The 16,559-nt window shown below is 35.1% G+C and overlaps 2 protein-coding genes and 1 non-coding gene across 4 annotated transcripts; 2 read left to right on the forward strand and 1 right to left on the reverse strand.

Moving 5' to 3' along the window:
• Positions 1 to 1,089: 1,089 nt before the first annotated feature.
• TRNAR-CCG (transfer RNA arginine (anticodon CCG)) lies at positions 1,090 to 1,162 on the reverse strand. The gene has a single exon. It is a non-coding gene; the product is annotated as a tRNA-Arg (tRNA).
• A 33-nt stretch (positions 1,163 to 1,195) lies between these two features.
• Positions 1,196 to 6,919, forward strand: LOC129871310 (protein CHLOROPLAST J-LIKE DOMAIN 1, chloroplastic). 2 transcript variants are annotated; one of them, XM_055946212.1, is made up of 10 exons: positions 1,196 to 1,448; positions 2,026 to 2,137; positions 2,247 to 2,351; positions 2,459 to 2,536; positions 2,899 to 2,954; positions 3,368 to 3,425; positions 4,405 to 4,527; positions 4,742 to 4,837; positions 5,853 to 5,924; positions 6,608 to 6,919. In XM_055946212.1, the coding sequence occupies exons 1-10, from the start codon at positions 1,327 to 1,329 to the stop codon at positions 6,668 to 6,670; spliced, it is 885 nt and encodes a 294-aa protein (XP_055802187.1). In that variant the 5' UTR covers positions 1,196 to 1,326; the 3' UTR covers positions 6,671 to 6,919. The 2 variants fall into 2 exon arrangements, with proteins under 2 accessions (XP_055802187.1, XP_055802188.1); XM_055946213.1 differs by having other exon boundaries at positions 2,041 to 2,137.
• A 3,813-nt stretch (positions 6,920 to 10,732) lies between these two features.
• Positions 10,733 to 16,357, forward strand: LOC129870058 (cell division cycle 5-like protein). Its single transcript, XM_055944638.1, has 4 exons — positions 10,733 to 11,121; positions 12,130 to 13,824; positions 14,565 to 14,846; positions 15,097 to 16,357. The coding sequence occupies exons 1-4, from the start codon at positions 10,945 to 10,947 to the stop codon at positions 16,159 to 16,161; spliced, it is 3,219 nt and encodes a 1,072-aa protein (XP_055800613.1). The 5' UTR covers positions 10,733 to 10,944; the 3' UTR covers positions 16,162 to 16,357.
• The last annotated feature ends 202 nt before the right edge of the window (positions 16,358 to 16,559 follow it).

Below are 16,559 nucleotides of genomic sequence, written 5' to 3' on the forward strand. Positions count from 1 at the left end.
TACCACTTTATTGCAAAATTCCATTTTGTGATTCCCCTTTTTTGTTTGTTTTGATCTTATTGAATAATTTATGAAGAAAAAATAATTTCATGATTGGTATATTGTGTACCTTGTAAAAATCCATTTGTGATTCCCTTTTTTGTTTATAGTGTACATTGTTACATAAAGAAATTATATATTTTCAATTTATAGTTTGCTTCTTTATTATATTTGACGGGTTGTAATTTATCTTTATTTCAAACATTAAATACGTGAGCATATAGGTACGTGAAATAATATGAAATTAAAATAATTATTTCATTCATGATATCTCTTTTGAATTTCAAGATAATATTCTTGAATTTTCAACTTCTCCACGATTGTATTATGAAGTTTAAACACAATTTACTTTAAATTTTTTTTAATAACTAAACTTCCTTGTATCCTAGACATCAAATTCATACAGTTAAAACTTCTTATGGAGTTTAGTAAAAATTCGAAGCTCTAAGTGTAAAAGTTGCATTATATACAAAGTTATTTTGAAAAATCTGTGTGTCACGCCAAGTGTAAGATTGAGAATCTCCCGTGGAAAGTTCTTTCTCGCAATGCGCCTTTATTTTATATGTTTTCTATTTTTGAATTACCAATGAAAAATCTTTCTAAAAAAATCTATCTGGCAAAACGCAATTCATCAAGTTTAATTGACTTCCTCCGAGGTGAAGCTTAGCTTACTTTAGTAGGCAGAGTTCTGCTTAAGCGCTCGACATACACTTAGGTTAAAACATGTTCATCATGTAGTCGAATAAAGCGCACCTCCGTGAAGTGGTATGATCATCCAAATAATATTTTCATATTAATAAATTGCTAAAAGTTCAGTTAAAAGCCATGCTTAATTTTTAAATTATTTTATATATATTTATTATTAATTAACATGATATATTTATATGCATAATTTGCTCGATCATTCAAATAATATTTTCATATTAAAAAATTGCTAAAAGTTCACCTAAAAGCTTTACATAATTTTTTTAATTTATTTATTATTAATTTAGATGATACATTTAAATACATACATAATTTGCTCGACGAAAAACATATATCTGAGCTCAACGTTCACGGTGGGACTCGAACCCACAATCTCCCGCTCCGGAGGCGAGCGCCTTATCCATTAGGCCACGCGAACCCTTTGATATTACATTCTCCTACATAATTTACAATTATACTTTAACAAATTTCAAGAATCCACAGCCTGCAAAATGCTTACGCTTCTTCCTGCTAAGAGCTTTTGAGTAAAACCCAGAAAACCCTAATCCCTTTAGCAGAGAAGAAAGAGCTAATAGCTCAAAAATGGTGCTTACAATATCATCAAACCCAGTTCAGTTTAACCATAATACTTCTTTAATTTCTCGACCCAATTCTTATCTCAAAAGTTCTGTTCTAGTTTCAAATTTATCATTTTCTTTCTTCAGGTACTTTGCTGTTTTTGTTATCTACATTCTGTTGTTATTTTTTAATCTATGGATTAGAGACTTATAGGGAATTACAAATTGAATACTGCCCATAAAGTCCAATTTCTGTTTGCGGTTCATTTATGTTGTTTTGTGTTGGGGTTGCTGAAAATTGAATTGGGGTTCTGTAAAAGTTGGTTAGGATATGAAAGAGAGGTTTAACTGAAAAGTGTTGTTGATAGAATCTCAGTTGAGCTCACGGAAATGGAATTTGTGTGTTATTGAAATTGATAAATGTATGGATATGGATGACTCATATAAATGACCCCAGCTAATTTGAGACTGACGGGTAGTTGATTGATTGATATATTGACTAATCGTAACTGTAAAATGGCAATGTGGAGTGTTTTGGATATTAAAGTTGCAGTCTTTTAACTACTTGATTTTGATTACATTTCCTCTTTAAAAGATTGATGTGTAGTTGATTGATTGATCATAACTGTAAAATGGCAATAAGGGGTGTTAGAGATTAATGTTACAACATTTGTACTGCTTGATTATGATTGCATTCCCTCCTAGCAATTGATTGTGTGATCAGACATGAATACATCAGGTTTTCCGTAAAATCTCGACTGAATAAAAAGGTGGTCTGTGCTGCTGCTTCAGCTTCTGGAAGTTCTAGTTCCAGCGATGACTCAAATCCTTATGAGGTAATTTAGAGTTATCTCTCATTTGGACATGAGACGTGTTTATAAAGTTCAGCTCCTCTAGTGAGGGGTGTGCATCTCTGGTCTTTTGTGCTAAACCGTTTTTGTACAGGTTCTGGGTGTAAACCCTATTGAGGGATTTGACATGGTTAAGGCAGCATATGCAAGAAGAAGGAAAGATGCCGAGCGGAGGGGTGATGAAGCAACTCTTGCTCATGTAGTTTATGCTTGGCAATCTCTCTCCAACTCACTTTCCTTCTCCTTATGTATGATTGTTGTTAGGATGAGCACTCCAAGTAAGCTTTGTACTTTTTTTTATTTCAGTTGGAGAAGGCTTATGACAAGATCATGATGTCACAATTAACGAAAAGGAAGAAGGGTGTCACATTTGGCTCCTTTAAGGTATTTTTTTGTTTTAAGTCAAGCTGAAATCTTAGCAGTAGGCAATGTTGGGTTTTGTAAATCTTTTCTATTCTCTATTTATGTAATGTAATTGGGGTGTAGGGGTGTGGGGATTATTTATTCAGAGAATTCAGGCTTGATTAAGATCCTTATAGACATTTCATTATTTTTCTTTTCTATTGTCACAAATTTTCCCCACCTTTTACTATATGAAAATAGAATTGCTCTTCTATCCCTGGAATTACTGTAAGAGTTATCTATATAATTGCATTTATGATATTCTATTTGTCTAAAATTTGGCTGTTTAGCTTTTTTGGGGGTGGATTTCGTTTTCTCTTATAAGTTTATTATTTTTAATTCAGGTATCTAAAGAGGTACGATATGCTGATAAGCAGCCTATTGTGCCATGGGGTCCACGGTACGTATTTTGCCAATAATGCTTTCATGTAATAGCTCTCTGAAAATAGATAATTCTCTTGCTTGCAACTACACGTAATTGGCACTTATTTTCAATGCTTTAGCAATTAGTATAGATTCCACTTACTGAATTTAGTTGGCTGTTGTGTAATTAACACATACATGCATTAACATCTTTACCACACATTTAGGTAAATGCCTTACTGACTCAACCAAAGCTATTTGTATGCAAACATTTCAGTATGATATTAGTTTCTCTTCTCCTTCTAGTCCTTGTCCCTCGAAACATCTCTGCTTCACATTTACTGGTAGGAAATCTTATGCAGCAGATTATGTAATTTATTTTACCCTTTTCAGTTATAAATTTTAATTGTTTTGTTGTTTTGTTTAACTTTATCATCGCTATGCTTTCAGGTTCACCAAATCTGATGACAAAGATGTGAAAATCAACTTGGCAATTTCAGCTGTATTTGTAAGTAGTAAAATATGCATCCCTCCATTCCAATGTGGTTATCATGTTTGGTTTTTAGGATGCTAGTTTACAAATTGTTGGAGTAAAATCATTGATAAATTCGTAGAGAAGTGTAATTTAGAAAATTCAGAAAATTATATGAATAGTTCTGTAATTGGAAGTATTTTCCTTTCAAAATACAAAAATATATATGGTTGACTTGTAAAGTCCCAATCTTTTGAGACAGAGTAGTTATTCCGCTTCTTTCGATTTTTTCTATATTAATGTATCTATGGATCTGTTTACTTATTGGTTTTCTAGGTGACCTGCCTATCCTCTTGCAATTGAAGTGTTAACTTTTTCTAATTGGATAGTTTATATGTGCTATTCAGATCATTATGGTGCCTTGGATGTTTCATAATTGTCATGTATGAAAAGCTACAGCAACTCCAAATATTGGTTTCCTCTCAAGCATGGCTTGACCCTACATAAAATGCATGAAAGCTTACTGATGCTTCAACTAGTCTCTGTTTGTGTCCACTTCTATGGGTTCTTTTTCAAGTTCTGCACTTTTATTCTTTTGGTAATTAAGGAGTTCCGTGGTCAGCCTTCGGGGTCTTTTAAGGGTTACAGGAAACACTATATAAAGTAACCAATCATCAGGAAGAACTAATAGTGCCTTAGAATTTGTGCTTTAAGGTTCAGCCTTCCTTTAGCTGAACCTCATTTGTTTAAGGCTTCAATCTCTTTGGTGTTACGCTTTGTTTCTAAATACTTAATACCAAAAAATGAAACTCTGTATTGCAATGAGTAATGCTTCATTAGTTCAAGATTAGTAGATGACAGCAGTAATCTGCCTTGCCAGAAGAAAAAAAAAAGATAACAGAAATAGTTTGTTAATCATTGTCACCACTCTCTGTTAAATGCAGTTTTCATTCTTGATTTATTGATCTCGGTTCTCCTAATGGTACTCTGTTGCTTTATGTATTAACTTTTGCAGATAGCTTGGGTTTTTATAAAGCGTAGTGCTGAGTGGAAGCCATTACAGTTTTTGGCCTTCGTCTTTGTATATAGGATATTTGAGAAATTAAAAGCATTTGAGCCTCCAACTCCCACGTTTACAGTGAGTATACATAAAATAGAATTGCTGTCTTTTGCTCTTCTTCTGTTACTGAATTCGATTGTATCTCTTAACGTGTCCATCATTAATGTGAAGTTTACATGAAAATCAACATTTCTTTTTCATATGCCATATATAACAGAGATTTATGTGGATTTTTATGGGACTGTACATATTACCTTTCAAGTGCATTCATCTTTTAGCTACATTTCTTCAGGAGGAAGGTGAAGATGAAGGACGAATGATGAGGATGGGAAAAAGGCTGCTTCGTTCTCTTGCATTGGTTTTTGGTTGTATTGCTATTGCATCCTTGGTATGTTTTCTGTCAGAGTAATATAACCTACTGTTCAGCTATAAATTTCAAAGTTATGTTCTTCATAGATGAACTTCTGATAATAGATATTCGTCCTCAGCATATGAAGATGAGGGTTCAAGTTTAGCTCCACGTTCTGTCTTTTGCCTTGCAATTTTTTATGGCTCAATATCTTTTTCTTATTTTTATGAAGTCTTGTATGGCATTAGTATCATCTTCTATTGGTGTTGTATCTTGCGGAAAAGTTCAGTATTAGACCTATTTTGACACATCAGATTTCTAAGTTAGCCTAGTTCATATGACCTTTACCATGTAGTTCACAAACAAGCCTTCCTACTGCGTCCGCCCTTATTGCCCCAAGTTATTTTTGCTTTTATGTTGCTCCAGACCACTCTTTTGTTAATCAGGGCACAGATATATGCAAATGACATAATTCTTGCTCTGTTTGAAACATTAGATGATTCTTTTGTGTGCTAATCCTAATCCACACTTTTTTTTAGAGATACCTCATTATTGAACTTGTTTTCCACTCCAATCGATTTTGCTTCTTCTGAATATTGACAAACTTTACTTCCACACAATAGATTAGGTCCCAGCTCTTTCAACTTTTAAATGATTAGGTAAGGAGTTGCTATAAGAAGTTTGTCAAGGAATGCTCAAAAGGTGTTGGAGAACTAACTATTAAGTTACTGAAATAGGAAGTGTAAAACAAAAGGTTTTCACGAATGAACATTTTGGGGATAGCTTTGTGGCTAAACCTTCTTCACTGTGTCCAAGATTCCTGCTAAATTTGTTTATCTTGCTTAGTGGTGAACACTTGAGCAGATGTTAACTGATTTACAAATGAAAAATGCTGGTGTTGAGTAATATATTATCTGTACAAAAATGTGTTGGGTCCTCCATAAAGTCAATTTGAAAGAATCTGTTTTTCGCTTTCTTAATCATCTCTCATCTTGGAATAACTACATATTTGTTGCCTTCTATTAAATTAAATTTCCGTTATTCATCTGTACAGGGATATACTGGTCTCCTCAATTTTATCGAGTATGCTGGTGGTTTCATACCTGTCTTTCTGTACAACAATCAGGTAAGAGAACATCTTCCCACTGCAATCATTACCACCGCTGCGCAAACAAAAGGCTTCACATGTAATGATGTTCTATCCATTGAGAATCATTTTTTCAGCATTTATGAGTGCCATATCTCTGAATAGTTATGACTTATCTTCATCCTATGAATAGCTGAAGAAAAAATGCTTTCAGTCAGGATTACTTTGTCTAACGAATTCAGGCTAGGTTAAGGGGGGGGGGGGAGGGGGGAACTCAGTTTTCAAATCTCCATGTGGTCAAAGGAGGAGGTTGGATTGAATTTACTCTCAGATACACCATCAATTGTATTTTCTACTTGCCATCTATTCTTTCTTTAAGGTCCAACTATGAGAACATCAAAAATTCCTACCGAACATATTTATATACCATACAAAAACCGAATCCTTCTGTGTTTTTAACCATCTATTCTTTCATAGGGAGCCTTCTTGGGTAATGACTCATTTGGTGACCTGGCACATAGACTAGGAGGGCCAAGATATGTTTGCCTCTTGCATATGTTTTTTTCGTTATCCTGCTGCTTGCTTCTGTATAATCGTGCTAGGATTATAATGTTGAGGTGTTCACTGACATGACTAGGAAAACGAATAGGCAGGCATTCATCCATTACCATGATTATAATCTCAAACGGTTATCCATGGTATTGAATCTTTTGTGTGTGCAGGAATTGCTTGTGACTGGATTTACAGCCGTCGTGCTTCACATCATTGCATCTTATTACAGATAATCTACCTTCTACACTTGTTGAAGAAGAGATGCAGTTGCCTTGAGTTAGCTGTCAAATTTTGTAATTCTATTAGTTTCAGAAATGTGCCTTGTTTTGTCTATAGGATTGACCAGCAGTTGTAAGGATGCACCAAGTTCTGGGGATGCTAAGTAGGATTAAACAAGACCACAATCTTTTCAAAATTGATGGATGTTAATGTGGAGAAATATAAATGATAATGAGGAGGAAATATAACTTTTAAACAGGAAACTCTATTCTGTTTATGTGTTCTCTGTGCGTCTTTACGGGTTCAATTTTTAAGTTTCTTAACATTGAACACATGTATTTCATAAAATGTGTAACACTCAATGTCTTTGGAAATGAGTCATCTTTAACTTTCGACTTTCACTTGCCTCATGGATATAAACCTTGAAAGGTCAAAACTCAAAAGCCAATGGTTCAATCTTAAAATCATTGGGAAGAATTTTTGTTGTTCACTAGTCATATAAGTTTTAACTTTTGTGCATAATTTTTGTTGTCCATCATGGATAAGTTCAAACTTTTACCTTTAATACAAATTTGTGGTCAATTGAGTAAGTTCACTTTCATGAGTATTCTAACCTTATGTCTTATAAGTAAAAACTAACTTATGTCCACAATTTACGTCCATTGGACAACAAAATCTTGCCTAGCGATTCTTTTGAAGAGGAGGATATTTCTTAAATAATTTGTTTAGCAAAGTCGAACAATCAAGACCACCCCTTTTAAAACTATTTGTGAATTTAACCTAGTCAAAACTTATTAAAAAGTTATGCTTTGGTTTATCGGATCGATCGCAGTTGTCAAGTGCGCTGGAAAGTATTTCCCACGTGAAAAATTAAGAAAAAATTACCCTTTTACACATATTCTAATACGATATTTATTTGTATTCCCTATTATATCAAAAAAATTCCAAAATCCCTCTTTTTCCTTTAACTCTCTCTCCCTCACTGATACATCACTCTTCCTCCCTAAATTCTCGCCCTAATTCGCTCCTCTTCATCAGTTTTTGAGATTTTGAATTTATGAGTACATATGTTACTCAATTTCAAGGTTCTAACTAAGGTATATTTTAATTTTTCCTTATATTGAATCTCACTTCATCCTCATTCAATTCGATTTCTCCTAAAATTTGTATCATTTGATTTCTTCTGTAAATCTTTGAAAAATCTTCTAAAATTGATATCATTTGCTTTCTTCTGTAAATCTTTCTGTTTTTGTAACTCATATCTTCAATGATACATATGGAATTCGTTCATGGTCTCAAACAGTCGAATAAAATCAAGGAATTCTTGTTTCACCTGGTTCTGATTCATCTTGGGAAGGTTACGACGAGGTTAGATCCAAACATCGTAATGATCTAGCAGTGATGGATAAACTACGTGAGAAATTAAAGTCAAAAGCTCCAGTTAAACATGCACCCAAAGAACTAGACAACAAGATTGAAGGGGTTACAACACGCCCTAATCTCCCAAAGGTATGAGTTCAATTAAGATTTTTTTAATGAAGTATTTATGAAGGTTTTTTGATTCTGATACATATCGTTTATGTATCAGCTTATCATGTATTAAACGCTAACTCTTCTGATACATAGTGTTTTTTTAAATGTCATTTTTTGGAGATTTACTACTTCTGATACATCGTGTTTAAGTATCAGTTTCTATTGTATCAAGTTTTAATGATTCTGATACATCTACATTTATGTATCAGATTATAATTTATAAAGCCTTACTGCTTCTGATACATCTTCTGTATGTATCAGAATCTCATGTATCAAATATTTTAATGCATATGATACATCGTATTTATGTATAAAGTTCAAGTTGTATTTAACCATTTTTCATGTCAATGGAGGGAATGAAATATGTCATCAAGAAGATTCCGTCCCACCCATTGAGATTCGGCACGGCATATAGGGCTAATTTTCTTGATGATTTTGAATCATCAATAGGTGAAAAAGGTATAAAGTTATTTAGGCTGGAATTTCTATTCCAAATACTGGACTACATGCCGAATTCTTTCGTTCAAGATATGCCACACTATTATGGAATTATGATTGTCGGGAGGCCAATGATGGTTATGTTAGCGATAACGATGATCCTAAAAAACCTAAGAGAGATTTCATATCTCCTAGTCAAGGAGAACCGATTGACGTCGAGTAGTTTTTTTTTAAAATTTTGTATTAGAAGAATGTACAATTACCAGACTTTTAAGTTTTTCTCATGTATGAAATTCTAATATAAGATGAAAGTTTATATATCATATTATCATGTATCAAACTTGACTGCTTCTTGATTCTGATACATACTATTAATGTATCATATTCTAATGTATAAAACTTGACTGCTTCTGATACATACTATTAATGTATCATATTCTAATGTATAAAACTTAACTGCTTCTGATATATACTGTTAATGTATCATATTCTAATTTATCAAATTTGACTGTTTCTGATACATACTGTTAATGTATCGATTCTAATTTATCAAACTTGAATGCTTTTGATATTGTATATGTATCAGCATCTCATGTATCAAGATTTAGTGATTCTGATACATCTTGTTTATGTATTAGAATCTCATTTATCAGCTTTAATGAATCTGATTCATCTTGATTATATATCAGATTATCATGTATCAATATTTAATATTTCTAATACATCTTGTCTATGTATCAACACCTCACGTATCAACCTTTAGTGTGTTTGATACATCTTATTTATGTATTAAATTCTCATGTATCAAAATGTAATGATTCTGATACATCATGTTTATGTATCAACATCTCATAAATCAAGCTTTAATTATTCTAATACATATTGTTTGTGTATCAGAATCTCATGTATCAAGTTATAGTTCTTCTGATACATCTTGATTATATATCAGATTATCATGTATCAATATTTAATTATTCTGATACATATTGTCTATGTATCAACATCCCATGTATCTATATTTAATAATTCTGATATATATACAACCTATATCAATACATGTTATGTATCAGCCATAATTCAGTTGAAAAAAATAAAACAATCTTCAATGTATCAACCCTTTAGATGTCGAATATGTCGAATGATTATGTATCAGCTATCCTCATTTGTCGAACTTGAATTTACATCACTATCAAGTAACTTACAATGAAAATAATTACCAACCATTCATGTATCATTATTGATATTCAAATACTATTCTAATTAATTGAAATATGTATCAAATACAACCTCTAAAACTGTAAAAAGCTGTCCCAGTTTCTCTAGGAACTGCTCATCAGGCTAGAGTATTGACTATTTTAACATTCATGATTTTGCTCAATCACACTGTGCGACGACCTTCCCCGTTACTTCTGAAGACATTATCTACAGTCACAAAAATGGTCTGATGATATTGATACCATAACTTCTCATAGAGCATTGACATTGTTAGCCATTTTAAATTATATCATCTGTGATCCTTGCACAACTCGCAGATTATTTTTTAAAAAAAATGCATTTTTTTCTGCCCCTCTTGTTTTCAGATGTTTTGAAAAATTTTGAATGATTAATCTTGTAAAGAACATGTAATCAGTAGTATCGCGATATTTATCTTGAATCGCTTGATGAAAATTGAAATTTGGATTGAAGTTTTTTTTCGCACTGATGCTCTGTTTTTAGAATTTTCCTTGATCTTCATAACTGTTTTGTTCTTAAAAGGATTCTTTACCTTATTTAGCACTCTAATTGATTGAAACAATCAATCATAACTTAAATTACGTTACTATCCATAAATAACTCACAAGCATTAATTATTTTACACCAAAAAACTGATGTACCAGGAAGGTGAGTAATGTATCAGAAATTTGAAAAAAAGAAAGGAAATCGGGTAATTTAAGAAAAATAAGGAATACACTGTAATTGAGTTTTTTTCACTATGAGATTTAGGTAAAGTTTACAAAAATTAACCCAACAATTTGTTGATGGGCCAAAATAAGCCTAGCCCAGCCCAGCCCAAATTCCAAATCAAGTCGCATTTGGAGAACTCATTGAAAAGGTTGTATTAGTGAAATCTTATCAGCTTCGGAGCTAAAAGCGATTCCGAAATATCCTGAAAAACGCCGCCGCGGCCCTAAATCTTCTCTATCGGAGTCTACCGGAAAGTTCTATTTCTCGCCGGCGTATAGATTTCAGCACATTGACACACAAAATCTGAAGTATACTTTTCCAAAACCCTAGATTTCTCAGAGTCTCCCTTGGGAGACTGAAATAGTTAGCAAACATGAGGATTATGATAAAGGGAGGAGTATGGAAGAATACGGAGGATGAGATTCTAAAGGCGGCGGTGATGAAGTATGGGAAGAATCAATGGGCTCGTATTTCTTCTTTACTTGTTCGTAAATCTGCTAAGCAGTGTAAAGCTCGCTGGTATGAGTGGCTCGATCCTTCAATTAAGAAGGTCAGTATTTATTTTTATTGAATTAACCTTGTTTCTGTGTTATATGCTGTTAATGTTTGTTTATTGGTTTTGAAAAATGTTATGTGAAAACTGTTTTTGACTGGTAATTTTTGCTGTGGAGAATGTTTCATCTTTGGAGATCTTTTTCTGGAGTATTTTTCAATGTTTGGTAGGGTGTAAAAGTAGGTGACATATGCTTATAGTACCAGCTGCAGGATAGGTATGAGGATAGGCTTTGAGTGTTAGATTTTGATAAATTAATGTTCAAGTGCTATGAGCCGAGGGTTTTTCTCTACCTCCGCGAGGTAGTGGTAAGGGCCCAGTATTTGCACTGGGTATTTTGTTGTTGTAATGTTCAAGTGCTAAGCTAAGGTAAGGTCTGTGTACTCTACCCTCAAAAGACCCCACAAGGATTACCCCTAATATGTTGTTGTTATTGTAATGTTGTAATGTTCAAGTGTTGATTCAAAAGAGTGTTACAAGTGTGTTAAAGATATCTGAGAAGGAAAACTAGTTATTGTGGAAGTTATTTCCCCCCAAAATTGAGTAAAATATTTAACATTCTCCACAGTTCTTGATAACCAAACATTTAACATTCTTGGTTTTGGTTCCTTCTTCTTGCTTAGTTTAATGTGACATGCGTTTTATCTTCTTTGTAATGTGTAGCACCATTATATATTTGTTGATGGCTGTTACCTTCCAGCTTTCGTCCTATTCCACCATGAACTAGAAAAGTTCTGTTTTGTGAGCATACTATGGCTTTGCCAAAGTTTGTTTTTGGTTTATTTACTGGCATACAAGATACAAAACTAGGTTCTGTGCGGAGATTTCTGTCTGTTTTTTTTTCCGATCTTTTTCTGCTATTTCACTTATCAATGGCATCTAATGATTTTCTGAATAGAGAAAGCAGAGAGGACACATATTTTCCAATTTACTTCAGACTGTCAGTAGGAAATTATGTCTCAGCTTAACCACTTCTTGACACAACTTGCTGCTATTTTCTTCCAGACTGAATGGACTAGAGAGGAGGATGAGAAACTACTTCACCTTGCAAAGCTCATGCCCACTCAATGGAGGACAATTGCGCCAATTGTTGGTCGTACACCATCCCAGTGCCTTGAACGTTATGAGAAGCTTCTTGATGCAGCATGTACCAAGGATGAGAACTATGATCCTAATGATGATCCGAGAAAATTGAAGCCTGGAGAGATTGATCCTAACCCAGAATCAAAGCCTGCTCGTCCTGATCCTGTTGATATGGATGAGGATGAGAAAGAAATGCTTTCTGAAGCACGGGCTCGGTTGGCCAACACAAGAGGGAAGAAGGCTAAAAGGAAAGCCAGAGAAAAGCAGCTTGAAGAGGCGCGGAGGCTTGCTTCTTTACAGAAGAGGAGAGAACTGAAGGCTGCTGGAATAGATGCCCGTCAAAGGAAGAGAAAAAGGAGAGGTATTGATTACAATGCAGAAATTCCCTTTGAAAAGAAGCCTCCTCCAGGTTTCTACGATGTCACTGAGGAAGACCGTCCAGTTGATCTACCTAAGTTTCCAACTACCATTGAGGAACTAGAAGGTGAAAGGAGAGTCGACAAGGAAGCTCGCCTAAGAAAGCAGGATATTGCGAGGAATAAAATTGCAGAAAGGCAGGATGCCCCTACATCCATATTGCATGTGAACAAACTTAATGATCCAGAAGCAGTGAGGAAGAGGTCGAAACTGAATCTTCCTGCACCACAGATTCCAGACCATGAATTGGAAGCCATAGCAAAGATAGGTATTGCCAGTGACCTAATTGGGGGTGATGAACTGTCCGAAGGGAATGCTGCAACACGTGCTCTTCTTGCAAATTATGCCCAGACACCACAGCATGCAATGACTCCTATGCGAACACCTCAAAGAACCCCTTCAACAAAGCAAGACGCCATTATGATGGAAGCAGAAAATCAACGAAGATTGACTCAGTCTCAGACTCCATTACTTGGAGGAGATAATCCTTTGTTGCACCCCTCAGATTTCTCTGGTGTTACTCCTAAGAAAAGGGAGGTTCAAACACCAAACCCACTTTTAACTCCTTCAGCGACTCCTGGAGCCACGAACCTTACTCCTAGGATTGGCATGACACCTTCGAGAGATCCTTATGGGATGACACCCAAAGGAACTCCTATGAGGGATGAGCTACGCATTAATGAAGAAATGGACATGCACAATAATTCTAAACTGGGGCAATTTAATTCAAAAAAAGAATTGCTTTCTGGTTTGAAAAGCCTTCCTCAGCCCAAGAATGAGTACCAGATAGTCGTCCAACAACCTCCTGAAGAAAATGAAGAACCAGAAGAGAAGATCGAAGAAGACATGTCTGATAGGATTGCTAGGGAGAAGGCTGAAGAAGAAGCAAGGCGGCAAGCTTTACTCCGAAAAAGGTCAAAAGTATTGCAAAGGGAGCTCCCTAGACCCCCCATTGCTTCTCTAGAACTAATAAGAAGTTCCTTAATGAGAACTGATGAAGACAAGAGCTCCTTTGTTCCTCCTACACTAATTGAGCAGGCTGATGAAATGATTAGAAAGGAACTTATGTCCTTGCTAGAACATGATAATACCAAGTACCCTCTAGATGAAAAAGCAGAGAAGGAGAAGAAAAAGGGGGTCAAGCAAAAAATGGTTGCTGAACCTGCTATTGAAGATTTCGAGGAAGATGAATTAAAAGAGGTATGTTCATGTTACAGAAAGAAAAAAATGGTTTCCTCTACCCTTTTGTCAATTTATTTTTCCTTACCTGCTTTGCAGCATTTATGTATGGAAAATGAGTGTGCAAAATCCCAAAGTTAACTTTGTACTTTTGAGTGAAAGAGTTTCAAATGCATGTAAGACTTGAGAGTTGTTGTCACATTAATACTAGAAAAGACAGAGTTGTCTAAATTCCATATAAAGCATTTGGAAAGTGCTTTTTTAACATTATCATATAACCGTTTTGTATAAGGATTTCTGAAATCATTCCTACAATTTCTGATAAATCCTAAACTATGGTTGCAAGAATTGAAGATTACAACAGGTTCAATAGGATCATCCAATACTATATTTGTGAGGTGTAAGTAGTATAGATGTAGTGTGTATATATATTTTATACTTGACTCCACACAACACAAGCTAGCTTACATGCTCAACTTTTTGAACCCTACTGCACTCATGACACAATACCTGGTGTCCCAGCTTTGTTTTTAGTATTTGTTGTTATGAGGACGAATTTACTGAAACTAGATATTTGAGTCTTTAGTTAAGACTTAAGAAACCAAAAATGCCAATGGTGAATAGACTCCTCCTGCCTTTTATTGTGTGCTAATAGATGTGCCCTTTTCATTACTAAATTTGTGTGCAAACAGTAATGTTTTTTTGGAGTTTGTATGATTTTACCTTGAGCTACTACTGCATAACTGACTCCACTTGTGCAGGCTGATGGATTGATCAAGGATGAGGCTGAGTTTCTTCGTGTGGCAATGGGACATGAGAGTGAATCTCTTGATGAATTTGTCGAAGTACACAAAACAACTTTGAATGATATCATGTACTTTCCTACCCGGAATGCTTATGGTCTCTCAAGTGTTGCTGGAAACATGGAAAAGCTGGCTGCTTTGCAGAATGAGTTTGAGAATGTGAAGAAGAAAATGGATGATGATACTAAGAAAGCAACAAAACTTGAGCAAAAGATCAAAGTTCTTACTAATGGATATCAGGTACAATTAAGTTTAATCTGAATTAGTTGCTGCTTCCTGTACATTTTTATGTTTACTTCATTTTCTTAGAGGTTTTATCGTGAGGCATAGTTTTATATCACTTCTGCAACCAGACAGGTTTCTGGTTCTTACACTGGATCTTTTTTTTTTTTGGCTACTCTAGTTTTTGTTTGTTTTTCTTTTTGACTATATGTTGAGAGTTGAGATGTAAGCTATAAATTCGAGCTAACTATTCATTGTGGATGAGCAGATGCGAGCTGGAAAACTTTGGTCACAGATAGAGTCAACCTTTAAGAAAATGGACACAGCAGGAACAGAGCTTGAATGTTTCCGAGCATTACAAAAACAAGAGCAGCTAGCAGCATCCCACAGGATCAACAATATGTGGGAAGAAGTTCAGAAGCAGAAGGAGCTTGAGCGTACTTTACAGAAAAGTTATGGTGACCTCATAGCAGATAAGCAAAAGATCCAGAAGCTCATGGATGAGTATAGAATACAAGCTCAAATGCAGGAAGAAATTGCAGCAAAAAATCGTGCTCTTGAGTTGGCCCAGGCAGAAGTGGCAGAAAAGGAGAGTGTGCCATCTGCTGACGATGTAGAACCTTCAGGTACCGGCCAGTGCTCCAATACAGACGAAAATTCTGCTTCTGCCTCTCATGTACCAATAGAAGCTGATGTGCATGTAGAGTCATCAGGTACCGGCCAGTGCTCTAATGCAGAAGAAAATTCTGCTTCTATTGAAGCTGGTAATATGCATGTCGAGTCATCAGGTACCGGCCAGTGCAATAATGCAGAGGAAAATTCTGCTTCTATTGAAGCTGGTAATATGCATGTCGAGCCTTCAGGTACCGGCCAGTGCTCTAATGCAGAGGAAAATTCTGCTTCTATTGAAGCTGGTAATATGCATGTCGAGCCTTCAGGTACCGGCCAGTGCTCTAATGCAGAGGAAAATTCTGCTTCTATTGAAGCTGGTAATATGCATGTCGAGCCTTCAGGTACCGACCAGTGCTCTAATGCAGAGGAAAATTCTGCTTCTATTGAAACTGATAATATGCATGTGGAGCCTTCAGGTACTGGCCAGTGCCCCATTGCAGAGGAAACTTCTGCTTCTGTCTCTCATGACACAACTCCTCAAGACGTTGAGGGACAGGTGAAAATGGGTGACGCTTCCACAATGGATGCTGAAGCCATAAGTGACCATGTACCTATGGAGGGCCAGCAAATCCTAGTAGAAGAGAGTAATGTGGATGTTACTAAGACAGAGGACTCTAAAGTAGTAGCAGGTGACGGTGAGGCTGATCCCAAAAACTTGTAAGGTTCTACGAAGAAAGTGGTTGTTTGTTCACTAGTTGTTTTGTAATCCTGTTTTCATAATACATATTTGGAACCAAGTTTTGCTTCATTTCAAGAATGTCTTGTATGGTTGGATGAAAATTCGAAATTGTCAAAAATTGAACTGTGGTTTAGCTCCCTATGTTGGTATTTGCAAAATAATGAACTTCATTAGCCTACTCTTTCCAATTTTTCTAGGAAATTAATTAGGTCCTTTATTTACTGTATCTTCTATGGCTACTTGCTTCTATGCTTGTGTTAGTGTAAATGTGAATTCAGTTTTAACAAGCTTTCTGGTTAAAATTGAACTTTGTGGTTAACTTTACTGTGAAAATAGCTTCTAATAGCAATTGATTTGGAGTCCTTTTCCAACTTTCAAAA

The sequence above is a fragment of the Solanum dulcamara genome, chromosome 10, assembly GCF_947179165.1.
Source record: "Solanum dulcamara chromosome 10, daSolDulc1.2, whole genome shotgun sequence".
In the NCBI taxonomy this organism is placed as follows: Eukaryota; Viridiplantae; Streptophyta; class Magnoliopsida; order Solanales; family Solanaceae; genus Solanum; species Solanum dulcamara.

Excerpts from the sequence above, each read along its gene's own strand:
- LOC129871310 (XM_055946212.1), top strand. The coding sequence starts at position 1,327 with ATGGTGCTTACAATATCATCAAACCCAGTTCAGTTTAACCATAATACT. Across the intron at positions 2,537-2,898 it reads TCACATTTGGCTCCTTTAAG|GTATCTAAAGAGGTACGATA; the intron begins GTATTTTTTTGT and ends TTTTTAATTCAG. Across the intron at positions 2,955-3,367 it reads ATTGTGCCATGGGGTCCACG|GTTCACCAAATCTGATGACA; the intron begins GTACGTATTTTG and ends CTATGCTTTCAG.
- LOC129870058 (XM_055944638.1), top strand. The coding sequence starts at position 10,945 with ATGAGGATTATGATAAAGGGAGGAGTATGGAAGAATACGGAGGATGAG. Across the intron at positions 11,122-12,129 it reads TCGATCCTTCAATTAAGAAG|ACTGAATGGACTAGAGAGGA; the intron begins GTCAGTATTTAT and ends ATTTTCTTCCAG. Across the intron at positions 14,847-15,096 it reads TTCTTACTAATGGATATCAG|ATGCGAGCTGGAAAACTTTG; the intron begins GTACAATTAAGT and ends GTGGATGAGCAG.